The 24,541-nt window shown below is 41.9% G+C and overlaps 1 protein-coding gene across 4 annotated transcripts in view; it reads left to right on the forward strand.

Annotated features, from left to right (window-relative positions):
- Positions 1-24,541, forward strand: part of PPP2R5E (protein phosphatase 2 regulatory subunit B'epsilon) — a 193,718-nt gene that overhangs the window by 78,781 nt on the left and 90,396 nt on the right. For all 4 annotated transcript variants that reach the window (XM_073610767.1, XM_073610766.1, XM_073610763.1 and 1 more), the window contains exon 3: positions 22,307-22,503. In XM_073610767.1, coding sequence (XP_073466868.1) covers positions 22,307-22,503 — 197 coding nt within the window. The remainder of the gene's footprint in view (positions 1-22,306; positions 22,504-24,541) is intronic.

The raw sequence follows: 24,541 nt of genomic DNA on the forward strand, positions 1-24,541 counted from the left end.
TTTTTTTTTCTTTTTGGTTATTGATAGCCTTCTGGTATTTTATGTATTGTTTGAGACCTTCTAAAAAGCAGATTCACTTGACTAGAGGATTTAATTTACCCCCTATCTGAGGATCAAAATATGGAAACTGTCATTGCTAACTTATTTTAGATGCAGTCCTCAGGGCTGTCAACCTCACCCTGCCTTCATTACCTAGTGAATTACTGACCTAGAACTAGCAAGCAGCCAGCAAAGTTTGAAAAGTCCGGAACATACTTTGCTTGTTCCTGGTCATCACTCTTTGATAGCTTAATGCAACTACTACGCACAACACAGTTTTCAACATACTAACGAAGTCAGAATCAGACAAACACCTTTTGCATAAGAAATGTAGTAAATTTCAATTTTAAAGTGTAAAAACAGAAACCTGTTTAGTAAATCTTGGAAATGCAAGTACACAAAAATACCCATTGATTTTCTAGATGTTCAGTGTTCCTCTAACGTCTGTATGAGCAGTTTTTTTTTTTTTTTTTGTACAGAAATCCCAACCAGTGTTACCAACCCTGCCTGCTGGACTGCAGAACTCAACCTACCCTGGTTGGTTGAAATTATTGTACCGGAGCCCTGTGGCTAGGGTTCGGGCAAGTGGGGTCCCCCCCTCCCCTTTCCTCTATCCAGGGAACAAGGCAGGGATGCCCACTTTCCCCGGGGGAAATTTGCTTTGGCAATTGCAGATGACACACTGTTGTATCTATGAGATGCAGATCTGTCTCTGAGCTTGGCATCATAGATTCAGTCATTACTCTGGGGTACGTATTAATTGGGGAAAATCAGTCCTGTTCTCCCTTAATCCCTTAGGGTCTGTTGGGGTGACTCGCACACCATTACAGTGGGTGGAGGAGTTCACCTACTTGGGTGTCAGAGTACGGGGTAAGTTGGATGCAAATTTGAAGGATAATATGGACCCGCTGACTTTGCAATTTGCCCCCAAGTGTCAGGCCTGGCGTACATTATCTCCAGTGGGTAGGGTGAATTTAGTCAAAATGCGCTATGTACCCAAATGCCTTTATTTTATTTTTTTAGGAATATCCCAGTCCCAATCTCTAAAGTGACCTTTGTTAGATTAGACAGCATAATTACATCTTTTGTCTGGGCGGGTAAAACCCCTAGGCTGGCTCGGACTTCTCTTCAACAACCTCTCACAGGGAGGCCTGGGTTTGCCTAACCTCCAGTTGTACTGTTGGCCGGCTGTGCTTGTTACAGTGCATTGGTGGTTCAGCCAGCCTAGTCAAAAAGCAGCTGTTACATCGGAGGCTGCCCTCCTTGGTCCATATGCCGCATTGACTAATTTTAGTTTATCGTGGTCCTAGGGTCCACCCAATGGTCACTGGTCCCATGCGTACAACTATTAGAGTTTGGGTGCAGGCTAGGGGTATCTATGGAAAAGATGCTACCTACTCACCTCATGTACCTCTTTGGGGTAACCCACAACTACAACATTTAGCTCTGATTCTGGATCCCCAATTGTGGGCGGCTAGGAGAGTTGTGTCCTTGAAGCATGTCGTCGCAGATGGGAGAATTTCTTCCTTTGTTGACTTACGAAAGAGGTTTTCACTGCCTCAATCTATGTCTTTCCATTATTATCAACTGAGACATGCTCTTCGTGCTCATCTCCAGGAGCCAGTTACTCTGGAACCAGACTATATAGAGCGACTGTTGACATCTAGACTAATTGATACATCTCTATCTTCCCTTTACCTCTGGTTATTGGTATACAATGCCTGTACTTCTGACAAAGCGTTTAAATGGTTAACTAATATTCCGGAACTCTCTGCAGATGACTGGGAGGAATGCACAGGCTCTTGTGTTACCATTATGATTTCAGCTAACGACCATTTTATTCAGTTGAAATTTCTCCACAAAGTTTGCTATACCCCTCAAAGATTAGCAGCCATCTACCCACAGGTTAGTCCTACCTGCACCTGGTGTCTCTCCTGTACTGGAACCTTTTACCATATGGTAAGGCAATGCCTGGCTATCTGCCCTTACTGGGAGTCAGTCCTGAATGCTTTGAATGACCTGGGGGACTGGTCTCTCCAGCCCGGTCCACGCATGCTGCTTTTGGGTATCATGGATGATGTTGGGGCCTCTAGGCATATGAAGTTACTTTTGTTTTATGCACGGAGAGAAATCCTTCTTAGATCGAAACAGCCCACTCTGCCCGTGCGGTCTTCCTGGCTTTACTGAGTAGAAATTGTCCAAAGAAATTTGACAAACTATGGTCCACTTGGATTGATGCTCATGGTCCTGTGGTATTGTAGAATGACTACTCTTTGTTATTGTGTTTGTGTTATTTGTGCATCATTTGAATAAACCATTATCTGTTTTAAAAAAAAGTACATTTTGTCCTGCTCCAGTTTTCCTGTATTGCATTGGTGTGTTTTGTCTCTGTACTGTATTTGTACATTCCTTGGTTGCTATTTTTGTTTTTTAAGCTGTGGCCCTATGGATGATAGAGAACATTCTTTTTGTGCTCACTGTGAAATCCTTTTCTTGAAATGCACAATAGTGCTGAGGGAGGCATCTCCCCATCAATACTGTATGTTGATGGGGAAATCATGCAATTTTTGGTGTTTTTTTTTTTTTTCCACCCGTGGTGGAAGGAAAGAAAATGGAATAGTATAGGCCAGTGATGGCGAAACTTTGGCACCCCAGATGTTTTGGAACTACATTTCCCATGATGCTCAACTACACTGCAAAGTGCATGAGCATCATGGGAAATGTAGTTCCAAAACATATGGGGTGCCAAGGTTCGCCTTCACTGGTATAGGCTGTGTCATCCCAGCATGACTGGAAACATAACTGTAATATAAGATTAACTTCACCCTACTCCCCATTTTTTTTTTTTTTTTACTTTTATTTATTTTTTTAATCCCTGCTTGCCTAATGCTAGGTTGTGCACAATTCAGATGCTCACGCACCCAGCAGATCCAGCATTGTCCCGCTGAGATCCACTTCTCTTCTGCCACTGTTGGGGTCCTGTGCTACCATGTTCTTGTGTGATGTCATCGGGAGGGTGCCATCTATTCCGGGTTCAGGCGAACGCCTCCCGATGACGTACTGCTGGGACTGCTCCCCTTCCTTTTATGCATGGAAGACTATGCCTCCTGTGATATGTGATGTGCATATCCCAGAAGGCATCTGGAGTGCTGCATGTCATTCACCTGGGTGAGAAGGCAAGATGGGGGCCAGGACCAAAAGCTGTACACAGAGAAAAAAAAGGGGGAAAAAAGTGAGAGGTATGGAGCAGGGCGCGGAAACAATTGAGTTAAACTTATTTTGAAGCGGAACAATATGTGCCTGTGCATGCAAAGATTTTTTTTTTTTAATGACCATTATATTTTTGTGCCAATTGCACCATGTCTGGTGTTTACTAAGTGATGTAAAACCTGTGTATAGAGGTGCATGGGGGCGAAATGATTTTTTTTTATCACTGTGAACTTGATTAGAAGTCTGCTTAGAATTCTGCCAGTCCTTTCACACAGATTTATGGCTCTGATGTTCATGTTACTACGGTTTCTATATATACTTTTTTTTTTTTTTTTTTACTACGCAGTGCTAAAATTAGTTTGGCATTGTAATAAGTATCTATTTATCTTCTTTGACATCCAACTTTCCTTTGTTGAGGATAATGTCGTGTTTGTTGAGGTCTCCCACAAGTTTGCATTGTTAGTGGTTACCAAGGATCGATGCTTTCCACCTACACACCTTTTTATTTATGTAACGGCATATAGGAAATCCACATAAGCACTCAGTATGTTCTTATTGAACATGAAAGCGACTTTCTGCAGTGTAGCATTCATTCATTCCTGTAAAAACTTGCAGGTAATTGATGTAAATGACTTCTTTCCAATGTTTTCAAACATTTGGATTTGTGTTCATATAGCCTTGTCTGCCTAGTTGTATCTCGAGTGTGATGGAAATAATTTATAAGCATAAGGGTAGGTGTCCCTTTCATGGCAGCTCACACTTCTGTTTAATTTATGGTGGATGGTAGCTGTTTTCTCGCTAACCCACAGCTTACTTTCTAGAGCATGTTGCGTGTGTTTAATGTGGCGGTGTTCCATTTTGAGTTCATACGATTTTATGTCTAATAAAACCAAAAAAAGTTACCTTGTTGACACAAAACTCTGGACTGATATCAAATCTGTTTAAAGCAGAACTCCACAATTAGTTCTTTCAAAAAATCTGCTGTCTTATAAGGGGAGAGGTCCAAAGAGGGGTATGCCACCTTGTGGATTTACCTATTTTATTTCCTATTTACATTTTTACCAAGTACTGGGATTTAAGCTATCACTATACTCCCAACAGTATAACAATCGACTTCTCACAGCTTGTTTTATTAAATTTTGCTTCGATCAGCACTGCAACCGTTTTGGCCTGCTGGCTGAACGAATAAAAGTGAACCATGTATGGCCAGCTTAAAGCGGTTGTAAAGGCAGGGCATTTTGTTTCCTATAATGCATTCCCTGCATTAATGTAAAAAATTTCCCATCAGTTGTATCGCCCTCCTCATGACTCTTATACTTATTTGAATCCAGTGCTATGCCCGTCTCTCCTGTCTCACTTCACTTCTCATAGGACACACAGGCAGCAGTGGGAACCCCGCTGCTGCCAATCAAATCCTGTGAATAGGGAGCAGAGGGCGGAGCCGACCCACGCTGTGTGTGTCTATTGACACACACAGCCCGACTCAGTGAGCCAGGCAGGTGTGCCACGATGGGAAGCTGCTTCCCGGTGGGGGGCACATAGAGCTGAGAACAGGGGACCCCAAAAGAGGAGGTTCGTGGCTGCTCTGTGCAATGCCATTGCACAAAGCAGGTAAGTAGAATATGTTGGTATTTTTTGGTACCTGGTTCAGACAGGCTCACGCATGCACAGTGAACAGTCGGCTATAAAGCTGTAAGGACTCTCACAGCCAGCCGCCCACAGTAAACATGCCGGTGTCGGGGACCCAAATAACGGTGAAGAACCTGTTCGGGTGAGGATGGTGCTGGACCCCTGGACAAGCAAGTATCTTAAAAAAAAAAAAAAAAAAAAAAAAAAAAGTCAACAGCTTCAGTATTTGTAGTTGCTGACTTTTTTTTTTTTTTTTCAATCGGGTAAAGAACTGCTTTAAGTCTGGTTTTTCTTTGGCAATGGTTTTATTTTGAATTTTGGCAATACATTGGCATCAATAACATTGTTGTACACTTGCATGTAAATCATATTAAACACAGTGGACAACATATTGGGTACATCTGGTTTTTAACAGAACAAGCTGTCCTGCAGATATAGCAGTTAGAGGGTTGAGACAAACCATCTAACCACTGACAGGGGTGCTTAAAATGATCAGCTTTTTTGTGTAAAACCTTTACGGTTACAGCAAAACTGTAACTGATCTATAAAGTGTTAGCTGAAGTGCAGCTTGAATTCCTAGTTCTTTATCTTCTAGTACATCTAACCTTAACTTCCCTCGGACTGAAAATGCTGTTTTCTGCTGTGCCCCCTTCAGCCAGATTGTAGGTACTCTACTCTAATATAGGAGGTGTGTTACTGGTCAGATCACCAGGTGAAAACCGAAGGAAAAAAGTATTAAAAAAAAGTAAACTAATGCAGACACCACATCTAATGATTGGTGGACTGCAATATATTACATTTTTTGCTTTGGGTTAATATACTAGAGATACGATTATGGTAGGAGGAAAGTTAAAGTGCTTGTAAAGGGTGAAGGTTATTTTTTTATTTTTTAACCTTCATGCATACTGTGCATGTGTTAAAAAAACCCCTTCCATGTACAGCCCCTTCCAGCTGAAAGCAAATTAAACCCCCAAAAAATTGGACATGCACCATTTTCAGCTCAGCCACTACAACACATGCCACTTCAACTATCCAGTTGGTAGGTACTGTGTGTTACTATTATGCACATGTTGCTACTTCTTGCCATAAAACATGCATTTCATGACGCTACCATAAGGCGATTATATAAAGGGGCCCTGATTGGCTGTCAAAGCACCCTGGACTAATAAAAAAATAATATACATTCTCCAACTGTCTTCTCATGGCCATGTAGATTTGGATTGGTGGCTATGAGACAATGCTTGTGTTATTGCACTATTCAGAAAATAGCCCTTGATGTTAGGGTTGTGTACCGTATATACTCGAGTATAAGCCGACCCGAATATGAATAAATGCCGAAGCACCTAATTTTTACCACAAAAAACTGGGAAAACTTATTGACTCAAATATAAGCCTAGGGTGAGAAATGCGCAGCTACTGGAAGTGGAAAAGAGGGTCAACAATGCCCATTTGCAGCCATAGGTCCCCCGAACTTTAAACTCGGTAGTTAAGGGTTCCTAGATGCCCCCTAGCTGCAGCCAAAATTTGGGGTCTCTGGACCCAAAGGGTCCCGAAATGACATTACTGCAGATGGACACAGTTGATGGATTTTGGGGCCCCGTATCTCGGGGCCACTTAGTGCTATGTACCCCAAAGTTGGTGTGCAAACCCAGTTGTACCAGCACTACAACATTTCCAAAGCTGGGGTTCCTAGCATCAAGTGGTCCTGAGATACCGGGCCCCAAAGTCAGTTCGGAAAATGTGAAGCACTTTTCTGCAGCAGAGACTGACATTTTCCGAAACGACTTTGGGGCCACTCGGTGCTAGGAACCCCAGCTTTGGATATGTTATAGTGCTAGATCCACTGGGTTTGCACACCAGATACAGGGCCCCAAAGTCGGTTTGGAAAATGTCATTCTTTGCACCAGAATAGTGCTTGACTCGAGTATAGGCCCGAGGGGGGCACTTTCAGCACAAAAAAATGTGCTGAAAAAACTCAGCTTATATTCGAGTATATATGGTATATAAAAAATAAATAAACTAGATGAAAAGAATAGGGAGAACATTGCCCATATTAACCAGTGAGACATCTGCTTCTATTTTGCTGTCTACACTGGAAGATACCCTTTTGTGGAATGGGGAGGGGACTGACACCACGTCCTGCATCCCTCAACGTCTTCATAGATGAGCCTCCTCAAAGCGTGAAAATGTGGTTCTTCAGTTTTTGTTTATTTTGTTCCTTTTCTTGTTCTCACAGAATGTAGGAATGGTATGTAATATCTGCTGCTTGTGCTTTTTTTTTTTTTTTTTTTATATATAACTTACTGTGCTCATGATTTAATCTCACTACTATATTTAAAAGCATTTATGTAAGCAAACAGTATTCATATAAACACTTCCATTTTGACTAAACAATCAAGTCTTTAATTTACTTTAAAATGCTGCTGAAAATATTTTTTATTACTTGAATGTTGTCCTAATGACTTGCTGTCTGTTAAGGGAGCTTTTTATGAATCTGCCCATAAGGCATGGGTGCTTAGCCAGCACACAGTTGGGGCCTTGTCTCTAGAAATAAAAGGGGATGCAGTCCGCTTGCATGAGACTTCCCCCCCCTTGATGCCCAAAATATGTTTCAGAATTCTGGGAACACCAAATCTAGAGCCTGTGACAATGTAGACCAGCTGTTGCCTTTTCTGCTCACTAGTGTACTCCTCATGCACATACAAGTACTGAATAAGTGTCCCAAGGGTGCTATCACACCAGATGCAAGATAAAAGCCTTTTTTTTTTTTTTTTATTTGGTTGCAAGAGATCATGGGAATATGAGTTGACTTTCACACTTAGGGCTCTTTCACATGGGGCGGATCAGTGATGATCTGCCCCGTGAACACCCGCTTGCTCAGCGGGGATCGCTCTGCCGATCCCCGCTGAGCAGGAAGATGACAGGTCCATCGCTGCACACTGTGCAGCGACGGACCTGTCAGAGCGCCGCTCTCCCCAATGGGGGATCGGGTGATGACGGACCGTAGTGTCCGTCGTCATCCAATCCGAAAACAGATGGAAAAGTAGGGTTTTCCTCTGTTACACTTTTCGGATTGGAGCAGGTCGGATGTCAGCGGACATGTCACCGCTGACATCCGACGCTCCATAGGGATACGTGTATGTCCGTTTTTCATCCGAAAACGGAAGGATGAAAAACGGACATACGGATCCCTCATGTGAAAGAGGCCTAATGCCGCGTACACACGAGCGGACATTACGGCGGACTTTGCCCGGCGGACTGGATTTCGTCGGACAATTCGATGTGTGTGGGCTCCAGCGGACTTTGTTTTCTCAAAAGTTGGACGGACTTAGATTTGAAACTTGTTTAAAATTTATCCGTTGAAATCGAGTCTGGTCGAAAAGTCCGCCGTCTGTATGCTAGTTCGACGGACAAAAAGCCATGCTAGGGCAGCTATTGGCTACTGGCTATGAACTTCCTTGTTTTAGTCCGGTCGTACGTCATCACGTACGAATTCGACGGACTTTGGTGGATTGTGTGTAGGCAAGTCCGTTCATTCAGAAAGTCCGTCGGAAAGTACATCGAAAAGTCCGCCGGGCAAAGTCCGCCGTAATGTCCGCTCGTGTGTACGCGGCATAAGGCTGTGTTCACATTATAGCATTCTGCGATTGTGTGCAAAATTGCACCGGGCATATGGGTTTTTTTCAGGTCACATGCATAGGGCAGTGCTTTTATTTCGATGCAAAGGAGCTAATGCACTCTTGAGAATCAAGCCCCACGTGGTTAATAACAATCTTTGTTGTGCATACGTTCCATACAGAAAACGCGCATACTTTTTTCCGTATCTGTGTGCCATTACCTATGAATTACACCAGAAGCATGCCATGCATTTTTTGCGCATTCGTAAAGATGTGTAGAATCTTTTTGCACATGTTCACCAAATGCTGTAGTATGAATGTAGCCTTAAGCTGGCCATACATGGATTAAAAGTCAGTTCACGTATGGGCATTTCCCATTCATGAGATGCTGATCTGTTCATCAACTTCTCGCAAATGGGCCTGTCAGAATACAGTGACACAGCATGTAAGATTCCCGTGTCTGCCCTGAATGTGGGGCTAGGGGGGGAATGGTTCAGCCAAAAAAAAAACTGGCCCATGTATGGGCAGCTTTATCTTCAGTAGCAGTGGTCTCCAAACTGGAACCCAGGGACCCTTTGCTTGCCTTTTGTCTGGCCCTTGAGGCTTTATTCCTATCACTGACACCAACAATAGGGAACAATTCCTCCTCCTGACACCAAACATGGAACATAGTTCCTGCTACTGACAATGGGGCACAGTTCCTCCCCCTAATACCAAAGATGGGGCATTGTTTACTCCCACTGGCCACGGTCCGGCCCCACTAAAGTCTGACCGCTAACTGGTCCTTTGTTTAGAAAGTTTGGAAACCCCTGGTCTATAGGGTGTTTTGTTTTTTGTTTTTCCCTTCTACTCTACTCAGTATTCTCTACTAATTGAAACCAATCTTAATATCGACATTGCTTTGAAACCACCACAGAAAAACCCACTTGCATACCTCAACTGCCAGCTGGATGGAAAAAGAGACTTTGCACATTATAGGGAAACTGTTTCCCATGAGTATTTAGGTGGCCCTGCGCTTTTTTCGGTCAACCATGAAGTCCGTGGACGAAGCTAGGCATTGCCAGCCCCTTTGTGACTAGCTAATTTGCAGTGACAGTTTACTTATCCTGTGAGCATGGTGGCTCCCAAATTATAATGCTACACAGTGATTTCAATGTTATACTGTGGATATAAAAAGTCTACACACCCCTGTTAAAATGTCAGGTTTCTGTGATCTAAAAAAAAAATGAGACAAGGATAAATTGGTTCAGAACTTTTTCCACTTTTTTAAGCCTGGTTCACATTGATGCTACTTTGAAATCGCGCTACATCACTGTTGCTAGGTCATCGCGATTTCAGGTGCTACTTCATAGACATCTGTGTGGCTTCATGCACAGATGTCTATTGAAGTCTCACCTGAAATCGGCAAAAGTCGTGCAGGAACAACTTTTGCAAATCGCGCCGCGGCGCTGCAAAATTGTTGTCACACCCAATTGGAACAGTGCCACCAATAGGCTGCGACTTGTCATGCGATTTGATCTCTCAAATCGCATGACAAATCGCTCCAATGTGAACCTAGGCTTATGTGACCTATTAACTGTACAACTCAGTTGAACAACAAACTGTGAAATCTTTAAGGTGGAGGAAAGTAAATATATAAAACTAAACCTAATATGGTTGCATAAGTGTGCGCACTCTTTATTGAATACTTTGTTTAACCTCCCTGGCGGTATGATTATTTCGGATTTTAGGTGCTGAAAGCGGTACAATTATTTTGCATGGAAATTTGGTGTTTTATATTTTAGGTCTGTAATCCTTAACAATAACACACTTAAATCTGTCCAAACAAGAGTCTAGTAGATATCCCGGGTATGATGAAGTTTGAAAACACAAAAACATAAATTATAATATAATAAATAATTTAAAAAAAATAATATAATAATAAAATTTCCCCCCAATTCACTATCGCTCAATTCTGCAAATGTTCTAATTTACTATCGCTGTTTTCTAGCTGGTCTAAAGCCACTTTTGACGTAAAGGGACACTTTTTGGTTGCTATGGACAATCTCCAGTTTCCAGGCAGAAAGAACAGTATATATACATAAAACTGCCATGCAGGACATGGGCCAAAGCACTGTGGACAAAAGGGATGTGAAATAATTTCATACAGTACTGTAATCTGTAAGATTACAGTACTGTATGTGTTATGGTTTATACATTTTTTTGAATTTGCCGCCAGGCTCCGCCCCCGTGCTTCACGACGCTCGCAGGGAACGGAGCCTGGCACGGAGAGGCTTCGGAGGAGACACAGCCCGCAGACACAGCGGGGGACATCGCAGGATCCTGGGGACAAGGTAAGTAACGCCGCACCAGGATCCTGCAATGTAATCCCGAGTGTGGCTCGGGGTTACCGCTAATGGTGCTGAAATTTAACCCCGAGCCACACTCGGGAATACCGTCAGGGAGGCTACGAACCTTTTGATTTTATTACAGCACTCAGTTGGGTATGAGTCTATCAGCATGGCACATCTTGACTTGGCAATATTTGCCCATTCTTTGCAAAAACACTTCAAATCTGTCAGATTGCGAGGACATCTCCTGTGCACAGCCCTCTTCAGATCACCCCACAGATTTTCAATGGGATTCAGGTCTGGGCTCTGGCTGGGCCATTCCAAAACTTGAATCCTCTGGTGAAGCCATTCCTTTGTTGATTTGGATGTATGCTTTGGGTCGTTGTCATGCTGAAAGATGAAGTTCCTCTTCATGTTAAAGCGGGAGTCTGGCGACCAATCCTTTTTTTTTTTTTTTTTTTTTTTTTTTTTTTAAGGTCATTGAGACACTTTGCTAACCCCATAATAATACTCACAGTTTGGGTGTAATATTTTCGCCTCTGTCTGTTTTTGTACTGAAGAATAACGTAAAAAAATGTGATGCTGGCTGTTTCCATCTTGCTTGTGGGCATGTGAAGCCCACAAGCATTGATTTCCTGGATGCGGTGAATGCTGTTCATTCACAGCTTGTTCACACACGTGATCATTGTTCCTGCACTGAATCTTGGGAAGCCTGACACTAAGCTCCCAGGAGACAGTGCGGCGCCGGGGAAAGGCAATAAACACGCCTACTCCCATGGGAGGAGAGACAGGAAGTGCCACAATAAAGTACAATATAAAGGTAATTACAGCGATAAAAAAAAATTTTCGTGTGGCATTTGAACATCTATGCAATTAACTGAAGGGGGTAAGATTAAGTTAAAAATTTGAGTGGAACCCCGCTTTAAGCTTTCTAGCAGAAGTCTGAAGGTTTTGTAACTGTGGTATTTGGAACTGTTCCTAATTTCCCTCTACCTTGACTAAGGTGCCTGTTCCATCTGAAGAAAAACTGCCCCACCACCACCTGGTGAACAGACCAAATTTTGATCAGTCTGACTGGCTTCATTCCAGGTCAGCAAAATGCAAATTTGAACCAAATGTATAAGCTTACTAGCCAAGCAACTTAACCTTCTCATAACCCCTTCACTGAGGTGGTGTTAAGGGCCTGTTGTTGGAAGAGGCTCCCCATTGCTTGAAACCAATTTTTGTCACTTTTCTCCTGTGCTTAAGAATCTGCTACAGATTCAAATCTCGGTTTTATGTGTATCTTCAAGTTGGGTACTGGGTTCCACTTGGGTAGTGTACTCCATGATGGCGGCACTGAAAATACAAGCCTTTGTGATCTTCTGTATATCCATTATATAACAAAGCAATGTGTGTTAATATTTTTAGCACAGTACATTGTCATATTTTCCAAGTATTTTCAGCTAGGATATGTCCTCTCTATTTTGCAAGATAGTGCCACGCTTCCTTCCTTTGGTAACATGCTCTAGCTTCAGACTTAGTACCAAAATAAAAAAACAAAAAAAAACAAATGACCTTAATTTAACTTCTAATGAGAGAAATAATTTTTTTTCTTTTTTTTTTTTAAAGTAGAACTGTAGGCAAAACTTTTTTTTTTTTTGCCATCTGTGTTGTGTCCAATTGGCCAGATTTACCTTCACTCTCCTGTCCAATAACAGGTGTGAGGAAATCCCTGCAAATTAACCCATTTCACCCCCCCCCCCCCCCCCCTTCATGACAGGCCATTTTTTTGTGATGCGGCAATGCGTTACTTTTAACTGACAATTGCATCGCAACGCTGTGCCCAAATAACTTTTTTTTCCCCCCCACAAATAGAGCTTTCTTTTGTTGGTATACCCCCCCCCCCCACCACTGCCTTTATTTTTTGCACTATAAACAAACAAAAAAAAAACTTTTGAATAAACATTTTTTTTTTTTTTTTTTATTTTTTTTTTTTTACTTTCTGCTTTCTGTTTTTTCTTCATAAACTTGGGCCAATATGTATTCTGCTACATATTTTTTGGTAAAAAAAAAAAAAATCCCAATAAACGTATATTGATTGGTTTGCGCAAAAAGTTGTAGCGTCTACAAACTATTGGATATAGTTGTGGAATTTTTATTTATATTTGTACTAGTAAAGGCGGCGATCAGCGACTTATAGCGGGACTGCGATATTACGGTGGACATATCGGACACTAACACTTTTTGGGAACAGTTACACTAATACAGTGATCAGTGCTAAAAGTATGCACTGTCACTGTACTAATGACACTGGCTAGCGAAGGGGTTAACATCAAGGGCGATCAAACTGTGTGCCTAGTCAGTGTTTGTGTACTGTGTAGGAGGTGTTTTTACTAGGGCAAGACGTGGATCCTTGTCCCTGCTTTGCAGGAACACAGGATCCATACCTTCCCTACTGACAGAACGGCAATTTGCCTTGTTTACATAGGCAGACTGCCATTCTGCCTCTGTACTGAATGATCGGCAGGTGCTGGCTGACATCGAATCCACGATACCTGCTGATCGGCTTCCACTGTGTGAAACCAAAGCGGGAGCGACCCACCGGAGGTGCGCATTTGCGCCCGCTACCCGGAAGAGCACAGCTGCCGCCCTGTAGGAGAAAAAATGCAATGGGTGGACAGCAAGTGGTTAAGGGAATTCCTCGGGGGGGGGGGGGGGCGCTCAGGTCACAAGAGCTAGTGTCCCCATTGGGAGATTTCTCCTCCTATTACTTTTCTGCGACAACCCAACATTTTTAATTTTCTTTCAATGAAAATGGTAAACTGGGCAAACAGGGTGAATCGCCCCAACGTGGAATAAAGTTGTTCAGCACAGCCTTCAGGAAGTCCACTTTGGCTGGGGGATGGTGATGTGTCAGGTTAGTGTTATTTCTGTAGAGGATTATACAGAATTCAGATTAAGGTAAATAAAATAAACTTAATAACCTTTGACATTCGTATTTTCGTTGTGTTTAAAAAAAAAATAGCTTGGTAGATATATGAATGCATTCACCGGTTGCCTGGAACTGACCTCTTTTAAAAAATATTTCCTGTTAAAAAATAAAAAAAAAAGTTTAAAGGAAATTCACATTGATACGGATATTCCAGCTTTTAGCATGCAGGTGCATTGGAGAGCACAGTTTGCAATGTAACTTGTTCAGTTATAAAGAAATTAAATGAGTAACACACCAGGGACCTATTTGTATTATCTCCAGTCACAGAGAGACATGTCTTCTATTGATCAAAGCTGCCACTAGTGATTTCCTGTGTCTGTCAGTATGAGATATTTTCAGGACTGTGGCCTCATGCACACTGGACATTAAAATAACGTTATAAAAACGTCAGTAGCTTTGCAGTGAGTTTTTCAACTTTTTTTTCGTCGTTTTTTTGCAATAGCGTTTATTAACGGGTTTTAGCGTTTTTTTTCCTTACTTTTTTTTTCTTCCAAAAAAAAAAAAACCTTTTTTTTTTTTTTTTTTTCCAATGCATCAAAAAACGTTAACCGCCGGTGAGCGACGTTTTTTGAGCGTTTATCAGCGCTAGAGCGTTTTTACAGCTAAAAACATCTCTCAGAGCCCACTAGTTTTTTTTTTTGGGGGGGGTTACTGCTCAAAAACGCCACTCTGCCCAAAACTGCTGATAACCGCCTATGTGTGCATGGACACATAGGATAGCATGATGTAGAGTTTAATGACTGTAGAAAAAAAGTCTACAGCCAAAAACAGCTGCTTCAAAAAACATCCAGTGTGCATGAGGCCTAAAAGTTACTATTATTTATCGCTAGTCCTCTCTAAACAGAAGCAGCCAGATTTCTGAGTCCATATTCTGTATAAAGTGCCAGGCCTAAAGTACACCTGTGTCCAGATTGTGAACATTATTGATATATTCCTAGCAAGCAGTAAAATTTGAAAACAAGCCAATCCTAATCTCTCTAGCTGCTTGTACTGTGAAGTAATGTGTTCAAGATCACAACAGACTCTAAGGCCTCTTTCACGTGGACGTCTCTGGTCCGGTCAGCAGGGGATCTGTATGAAGGACTCTGTGTAAACAAAAGGCCAGCAGCACTTTTCAAGGCCTTTTTCTCTTTGGCTGGTTCTGCTATGCTGCCTGTGGTTGCAATCATGTCTAGTCTGTCAAACCCTTACTGTCTGGACTAAGTGCAAGGCCCTGGACCTTGAATTCAGTCTGTCCTCCTGTGCCTTGAACTCCTGCCCATGGGCCTTGTGCTACTGTGTGAATGGATTGGTGAATACGCTTTGCTAGATTTCTAGGATTGAGCCATCTCTCCATACATCTAGAAAGTATTCTTTGAGTTTGGTGTTTGGTCTGCTGAACTTCCCTGCAAAAAATCTCCCAGGAGGATTCCCTTTGAAGGGCCTTGTCTTTTTGGTGATTGCTTAGACCTCTACATCACTGAGGTTAAAAGTGCCCTCTTACCTCAGAAAAAGAAGGTGAAAACTCCTGCTGGTAAACCTTCAGCCTCTGAGAAAAAAAAAGGGAGAGGGACGCATTTGCCATCCTTTTTGGCCATATAGCCCCTGCACATGTAGGGCATTTGGGTCCACAGCATCGAGGGGCTACAAACTAGAGTTCCGATTTTTGCCTCCTCCCTCTTTCATGCTCCTAAAGGTGCCATCCTCCCTGCAAAAACAGGAGGATCTCTACACTGCTCTCTAGCAGCTCCTCTCTCATTGGTTCATTACCACTGTCCCAAATGACAAAAGATTCCAGGGGTTTTATTTGCATCGGTTCACTGTGTCCTAGAGAAGAGAAGGCATTTGCCCCATTCTAGATCTGAGGATTTTCAACAGGTTCCATCAGGTGCAAATAGTCATTGGCTGCCTTCAGTTGGTAGACCACCTAGCTTCTATGGACATGAAGATACCAAATACACATCCCCATTTTTTTTTTGTTTGTTTAAAAGTAATAAATATGTTATACTTACCTGCTCTGTGCAGTTGATATTTTGCAGGTATTTGCACCCACTTCCAGGAAGAGTCACCCAACCGCCCCCCCCCCCCCCCCCCCAAGTTCAGCCATACAGTTTGTATTTCACCGACATCACATGTTATCGGCACAGCCGTGCGGGTGCAAATCCCATGCAATGTCCGTGTTCGCTATAGTGTGAACCCGGGCTTAGCCTTTGTTAAAGGTGCTAACAGTCCGAGAGGTTTTTTGCTCTCAGGTTATCCACATAGGAAAACTGATGCTTGTTGTGAGTGGGAAAGACTATATTGGGGTTGTCAGCTTTGTTTGCCAGTGTCCAATCACCTGAAGGTAGTGCATATTAACACGACTAAATCTCCGTCGTCCTGAACTGCAGTCTGAGTCTTACAGGTAAAAGTTTTTGTTTTTTGTTTTTTAAGTTCTGTGGCAGCAAAATGAATGCGTGGCTTTACATGAAAACAGACTCATTTCTGTGGACGTGGCTCTGTGACTACAGAATTCCTCCAGAGGCTTATTGGAGAAAGTGTGATGTTCATATTGAGCAGTACATTTTTTCACACTATATAAAATGTAGGAAAGATTTCGCCACCTGCTGGCTGCCTGTGGTAAATATGAAATATTCACATGCAACATCTCATTCTTTCTAAATAAGTAATCCTATTTGTGAAATGTTGAATGTTTTAAATAGAAAATGTATGCATTTCTTTATAAGTAAGTCTTGGTTTGGATTAAATGCATGTCTGTTGGTGGCAGTGTGTCTTGTGTGTATCGGTAACGGTTCCTTGACTGTTCCTGTGGTTGAGTTTAGAAGTGGGTTCATTATGTCTGCTTTTCTCTTTGACCGATTAAATGCTCTCTTTATTAAGTCCTTCACTAGCCTTGATTGGCCCTCCAAGTTGCTAAGTAATTATTTGAAGCAACAATGGAACTGCATTGTATGAGCAATGATAATGTTATTTATTAACAAGGTGTAGAGACACTTGATCTGCCAAGCCTGCCTCAGCTTCACTTGTATTACTGATTACTTAAACACAGCCTGCGTGGAGGTCATCCAGTAAATAATTCAGGCACCACAATACACTAGATTTCACAGAGGTAGTGGAGCGCGTGCTTGTCAGCAGCATTTTGATTCAGTGGGGAGTTTGGAAACAAGTTGCAGGGAAACAAATGCCATTTTAAAAGTAGAGTTTTGTTTTTGTTTTTTTTGTTTTTTTTTTAACCTTGCACAAATTGAAGACTTTAAAATAGAAACGCTATTTTTTTTCTATACAGGTGTGTTTTTTTTTTTTGTAAGAATTCATTTTAAATCCATAATTTACTTGAGGGTTGTTCACACCAAAAAGTGGTGCAGGAAACCCATGTTCCATGCGCGTTTCCCACACTGCATGCAAAATCCACTGCGTGTGTTATCTGCTGCAGGTCTCGATATATTCCTAATGACACCCCAAACAGCACATGGTACCGTATTATGCATTGCTTTTTATTATTAGTAGTGCATGCCCTACTACTTGTGCAGTTTCAGCTCATTCAAATGAATGGGCTGAAAATTGCACCGCATTGAGTCACATAGGAATTGCACAGGATTGCAGACCTCATTTTTGTGCGATTCAGGTGTGAACGGGCTCTAAACGTAATTTTTCTTTTTTTTTCCAACTTCCACATTATGTGCTTGCTGTGTCAGATTTTAAAGACTGTATTTCATGTTTCGTGAAGTCTGTAGATTCCTCCTCTGTTCCATAAAGTAGAAGTAGGACCAAAGCTCTTTTGGCTGTAATTCTCCTGGGGATCACAGGAAGTTCACTTGGTTCTGTACTCTTGTGACCCGTATACAGCCTAAAGCCCACTGTCAGATGGTCCAGGCTCTGCAGATATCCTGACTTTATTATCGAGATCCATCCAGATGCCTGACCGGCAGATGGCTCAACCTCTAAGTGCACTGAGAGCCTGAGCCAGCCGCTCTGGCCCCTTCACAGCCCAGCACTCTAGAGAGCGGGGGTGGGGGGGCAGAGCAGAGAGCCAGTGACTGGCAGTCACCAGCTCTCTCCTCACTTGAGATCCAAGAACTGAGCGATCTGTGGTCTTTGATCGCTCAGCTCTTGGTGTAGAGGCAGTGGGGTACAGATTCAGCATTGGATCAGTGCTGCATTCTCCTAGGGGAGTATAAATGTTTGTGATTATTATTATTTTTTTCATATCCCACCAGTCCTTTTTAATGGGACGTTGCGCTTGAATTTTGTAAAAGGGGGAAAAAAAATTAAAAAATAAAGATACAAATGGAGTATACAAATGCCCACAAGCTGAGCAAATATGGGATCAGAAGAGTAATGGTTACATTAAATGAGATAAATGGCAGTACGGAAATATTTACAGACAATAAGGTGATCAAGAGGGGGAAAATAAACTGAGCAATGAGGCTATAAGAATGACTTAACGTTTGTAATCAACATAGCATCTGTCCATGAGCAAGGGATCAAGTGTTAAGAGGTAGAGAAAAGGAGGAGGAAAGATGGAGGAGGGCTGGAAAAGGGGGGATAAAGGGGCGACGGCGAGAGAAGAGAAGGCTATATATGATGCAGGGGCTGTCCGGCCAACAGGGATGCCTCTTACGCAGCAGGCAAACTCTCCAAGGGGCCCTCTGGATGCCGATAGGTGAGCCATGGGCTCCAAAATTGTAGAAATTTGTTGCGGCTATTAGTGAAGATGCTAGTCAATTATTCATTGATTAATCTCTAATGTATATGTAAAGTGGTGCGTAAATTGATATGCGTATAAAAGTACCTGTAATAAATAAAATAATACCATCAAGGCAAGATTCAGCGTCAGAAACAGGTAAATGGCCCCTTTATGCTTTAGCAGTTGTGATTTTAGAAGCTGGCAAAACAAAGTGGACCAGTCTGAATTGACAATTAGTGATGTTCAGAGGCTTACAACCGCGACCCCCCTGCATATGTGTGATCGGGCTCCATTGAAAGCCGGTCCAATTCACATGTTATTGATGCGGTTAAAAATGCATCCAATTCTCATACATGTGAACCGAGCCTTAGGCGTTTCTGGATTATATTCAGATGATCCGGTTTTATTGCATAATAGAACTTTACCTTCCATCATCGGATGACACGGTGAACTGTGTTCAGACAGTGATTTTTGGAAGCATTCCTGAGCCCATACAGTGATGTTCATCACAGAATCACGCCTGATTTTAATGCAGTGCTGTCTGAGGGCCTGAAGATCACAGGCATCCTAAATTGTATTTCCTCCTTGCCCTTTGTGAAGCCCTTTGAGTTTCTTGGAATCTTTTGATGATATTTTATACTGTAGATGATATACTTAAAATGTTTGCAATTTTACATTGAGGGACGTTATTCTGAAATTGTTGGATGATTTTTAGACGCAGCTTTTCACAGATTGGTGAACCTCTGCTCATCTTTACTTCTGAGACACTCTGACTCTCTAGGATGCTCTTTTAGGCCCCTTTCACACGAGGCGGGCTCCTTTTCCATGGAGTCTGCCTCAATCCACCGGCTTAGCGGGAGATCTTTCTGTTGATCTCCGCTGAGCTGTCGGATGACAGGTCCCTCTCTGCTCGCTGAGCGGGGAGGGCCTTGTCAGGTGCCACTGCCGCCTATGGAGAGATCGGATGAAAACGGACAGCATGTCCGTTTTCATCAGATCTCACCCGATCCGCCAGCGACGGAGCTGGACGTAGGGCTATCCGTCTGCTTTTAGCAGATTGGACCGGGTCGGATGTCAGCGGACATGTCTCCGCTGACATCCGTAGTGCCCGTTCAGGTCCGCCGTCAAAACTGACAGGCGGACCTGAACGGTCCGATCGTGTGAAAGGGGCCTTATACCCAATCAGGTTACTGACCTGTTTCCAGTTAACCTAATTAGTTGCAAAATGTGCTCTTCCTTGTTAGTACCACTTTGCCAGCTTTTCGTTTCCCTGTCCAACTTTTTAGAGATGTGTTGCTGCCATCAATTCCAAAATTGCCACCATTTATTTGTTTTCATTTTTTTATTGTACATTTTCTCATTTTAAACTTTTGATATGTTTTCTATTTTCTGTTGTAATTAAAATATGGGATTGAGATTGGCAAATCATTGCATTCTGTTTTATGTAGATTCACATAGCATTCCAACTTTTTACGTGCGTGTGTGTAGATATATCTATCTGTATTATAGAGATTATAGAGATATATCTATCTATTATAGAGATTATCTAATAGATAGATATAGATAGATCTATCTATCTTAGAGATTATCTAATAGATATAGAGAGATATATCTATCTATCTAATATGTGTGTGTGTGTGTGTGTATATATATATATATATATATATATATATATTATATCATTTTTTGGTTTCAATTCCTAGAACAATATGGTTTGCCTGAAGAGATAACTCAGCAGATGCTGCCTGCACTGGGACTTGCCTTTTCTGATTACACGATGGGGCCTGTGCCATTAGTTTGGTGCATTGTTTTAAGTGTATCTTGACTTATTGAGTAAACCTTTTTTTATTTTTTTTTATTTATTACAAGAAGGGGGCAAATGGATAAATGTGTACAAAGGAGCTAAATTTCCACCTGCTGGCTCATAAGTAGAATGCAAAATATAAATATGCTATGATTCATATTTGTTTGGTAGTCCTAGCCATAATAAAGAAAATGTACAAGAAAAGACTACCTTCTTTTTAGCTCTTTTTTTTTTTTTTTTTCATTCAGTCTGGGCACATTTATAGTAGAGACTGGTACAAGAGTAATTCCAGGCAACTGGGTAAAGTAGTCAGCTACTAATTCTATCACTATAGCACTGCCCAGTTGTAAAACCAGGGAGATCTATCCTGTGGAATCCCCTGCATCCACATCTCACAGACCACCTCACAGGTTCAGGAAGGGAAGCAGAGGGATAGCCTGTGCTATGAAACGTTGATTGTGACTGGGGATGTAGGAACAAAATTCCATGCCAGCTTAGAATGCGGCGGCAATTTAAAAAATTTTTTTTTGACTGCACGTCAGAGGAAACTTTTTTGTGCTTCAGAATCTTGCATGTTCTATGATCTGCCCATACCATTAGGGCTGCAACTAACGATTATTTTCATAGTCGATTAGTTGGCTGATTTATTGTTTCGATGAATCCGTTAATAAAATAAAATAAAATAAATTGTAGTGTAATTTAGTTAATATGTAAAGTTTTTTTTAAAAAAAGGCAATTTATTCTTAAATATTTTTATGCAGTGGTAAATATAAATAACCAACTATATGGTTGGGGAGCAAAATATCTAATCCACTCTGAGAATAACAGACAGAAGAAATATACTGTATATACTATTAAAGGGTGAATCTGGTAAATATCATCGGAGATCATTTTTTTTTTAATTTGCAAAAAAATTTAATTTTAAGAACGTTCGTTCGATTTTCTAATTGTTAGTGAAGTCAAATCGACGTTCATTTTCAACCACAGTGACGGGGAAATTTGGAAATAGAAAACTTCTTGGTCAAGTGAATTTTCAGACAGTGTGTGTGGTTTTCAGAAATGACATTCATTTTAAAAACAGAATGTTAAAAACAAGTGAAAATTTCAAACATTCTTTCACTCAGCGAATGTACAAAGATTTTTCGTCGGAATATTCTCGTCTGAAAATTGATCTGTGTGGCCAGCATAAGGCTTGGTACACACCTATGCAGTTTGCTTTTGATCTGTTTCTGCAGTGCTTTTTGTTGTGCGTTTTGATTTTTGCGCCCATGATTGTGCTGCGATTTGCATTTTTTTTTTGGCCAATTTGTTGGGCAGATTAAAATTGCGTATTTGGAAAGTGTCCAGGACCCTGTATGTAATTGCGTTTTTGCAGCTTCTCTATTGAAGTATATTGAACCAAAAAAGCACAATTTTGCATTTACAAAAAAAAAAAAAAAAGTCCCTGACCCTTTCCAAATATGCAACGGCTGAAAAAAGCATAAATGTGAATGTGTCCCATAGGAAACCATGTAAATGAACTGTAGTGCGTTTCTGCAAAAAGCACCAAAAAACACAAAGATGTTAACCAGGTCTAAGATGTTTAGTAACATAATGAGGTTAAAAAACTAAATTTAGCCCTTTATAGTACAAAAAAAAGCAGATAATCACTACTGTAAGGGGTTCATTTTTTACTGTAAAACTGTGTGATATTTACAGTAGCGATTATTTGCTCTTTTTGTACTATAAAGGGCTCATTTTAGTTTTTTTTTGTTATCCCATGTTACTGGCCGATCGATTATGAAAATAATTGATTAATTTTATAATCAATTTAGTTGTCGATTAATCGATTAGTTGTTTTAGCCCTACAAACCAGCAGGAGTGATCTGGGCTGGTGCATTATAACAGTGTATGCATTTTCAGTTTTGGCTTGAGTAAACCTTCAAAGCACAAGTAGCTCACAATCACGTTTTTTACTATCAAGCAGGAAGCCTTTAGCAACATGAACTTGGTTGTTTTGTGCCCTTCTCACGTAAATGCTTGTGTTCTTTCTTGCAGACGTCCCAACCACAGAGCAGCCTGAACTGTTCCTTAAGAAACTTCAGCAGTGCTGTGTCATTTTTGATTTTATGGATACATTGTCCGATCTTAAAATGAAAGAATACAAGCGCTCTACTCTGAATGAATTGGTGGACTACATCACAATAAGCAGAGGCTGCCTCACAGAACAGACGTACCCTGAAGTAGTAAGAATGGTGAGTAATATCGTTGTCTGTGCTCTATTACTGGATGTAATTTGTTTGCAGGGCCCTTAAACAGAATGGTTCTGTTAAATTTGGAAATCTGAAGAAGTAGCGTATTCTACACATTAAGTATCATTAGAGGAAACCAGTCTCTGAATTACAGGAGAAGTATAGCCAAAGCTTTTCTTTTTGGCTATACTTTTCCTGTGGCTCACCAGAGTGCAGCTTGTTCTGCACTCCTGTGCCCCTTTTGCAGCCAACAGTGGGCTAAAGCCCGCTGTCTGCTGATGTCACAGAGCCAGTTCAGGCTCTGAAAAGATCCTGACCATCTGGTTGGGATCCACCCAGATGTCTGGACCAGCTGCTGGCTCAGCCTCTCAGCGAGCTGAGGGCTTGAGCCAGTCGCTTCCACAGCCCATCCCTCCAGTGAGCTCTGGAGGGGGGGCAGAGCCAAGAGCCTCTGACTGACTGTAACCAGCTATCTGCAGGCTGAAGACAGAGAACTGAGCGATTAGCGGTGTTTGCTCAGCTCTCGGCCTTAGAGGTGGTGGGGCACACCAGCAGCATTAGATGGATGCTGCATCCACCTAGGTGAGTTGATGGGAGGTTCTCCTTTAAGGTACACAGTGACTTTTGGACGGCTTGTGTACTGAGAAACAGACAAATGTGTCCAGTAGACTAACTAGGGGAGGGTTGCCATTTATGTGAAGAATAGCATAAAACTAATATTTAAAAAAAGATCTGCTTGGGTCTAACTTTAAACCAGAAAGGGATCTTCTAGAATTGATCTAAGATAAAGATCCTCTGGACCGTCTAAGGATTATAAGCTGTTGATTGACAAGATTTTAAACACGGATATAGTGTACAGGCGTATGCCAAAAATACAAAGGATTTAGTGTGTGTGTCTGTGTAGATATAGATAGAGATAAAGGTAACGGGTTGGAACTGCTCACAAATGTTCGTGAGGGAAAAAAAAGCTATTAAAAATTTTTCTTTATAAAACCTATATAAATCCTGCTTCAAAACAGATTTGTTAGGGGCTCTTTCACACAAGGCAGATCTGCTGGATGGACTCCGCTAGCTTAATGGGGGATCGCTTTGTTGATTCCCTCTGAGCAGGCGGATGACGGGTCTGTCTCTGCTCACTGTGCAGGGATGGACCTGTCAGAGCCCCGCTGTTCTCCATGGGAAGATCGGATGAAAACGGACAGCCTGTCCGTTTTTATCCAATTTGTTGGAAGGATGGCGAATGTATCTCCATCCCTCTGTTTTGAGCGGATCTTTTCGGATCAGATGGCAGGCGGGTGTCGACGGACACATCTCCGCTGACATCCGCCTGCCCATAGAAGTCGATGGATGGCCCGCTCGGATCCACCTGAATAACGGACAGGCGGGCCGATCGTGTGAAAGGGGCCTAATACATTCCTTATTCAACAATTCTGTCTCTGACAGCTCAATAGAAGAAATATTATGTACCACATTCTCCATTACGAACTCCGTTGTCTACATGGAGAATGAACTTCTCTATGCAACCCTTGATTTGGGATTTAGCATATTAGAAAACATAAGATGCTTTGTTTGTATGTTGTGAGGCTGCATTCACACTACAGTGTTCTGAATCGCAGGCAGATTTTCTGCGGATCTGCCCGCAATTTGACAGCGCCGAGGTGTGACTGACCAAATGCGGGACTCTTATTCCAGATGCCATTCATTTGAATTTGACACCTCAAATCACTGTGCCGGTCTGCAATCGCGGCACGGATGTCGCCCAAAAATACTTTAGGAGCTACTTCTACACACACATACACACAAATGCTAGTAGTGGTACTGGTACTGGTGTATACCCATGTACAGCAGCACACAGCCAGTTATGTCTATGGGAGGCTGTACACTGGCACCTGGGCTTCTCGGACAGGAAACATGCCGGAACTTACATTGAGTGGACTTGGCTACCTGTCTGCAAGTGGGCCTAACAGGAGATGTTCTCCATGACCATCAGACAGCTAATATTGTACCTATCTTTGGGAAGGGTATTAAGAAAAAAGCTGAC

This window comes from Aquarana catesbeiana, linkage group LG13 (genome assembly GCF_042186555.1).
Source record: "Aquarana catesbeiana isolate 2022-GZ linkage group LG13, ASM4218655v1, whole genome shotgun sequence".
Taxonomy (NCBI): domain Eukaryota; kingdom Metazoa; phylum Chordata; class Amphibia; order Anura; family Ranidae; genus Aquarana; species Aquarana catesbeiana.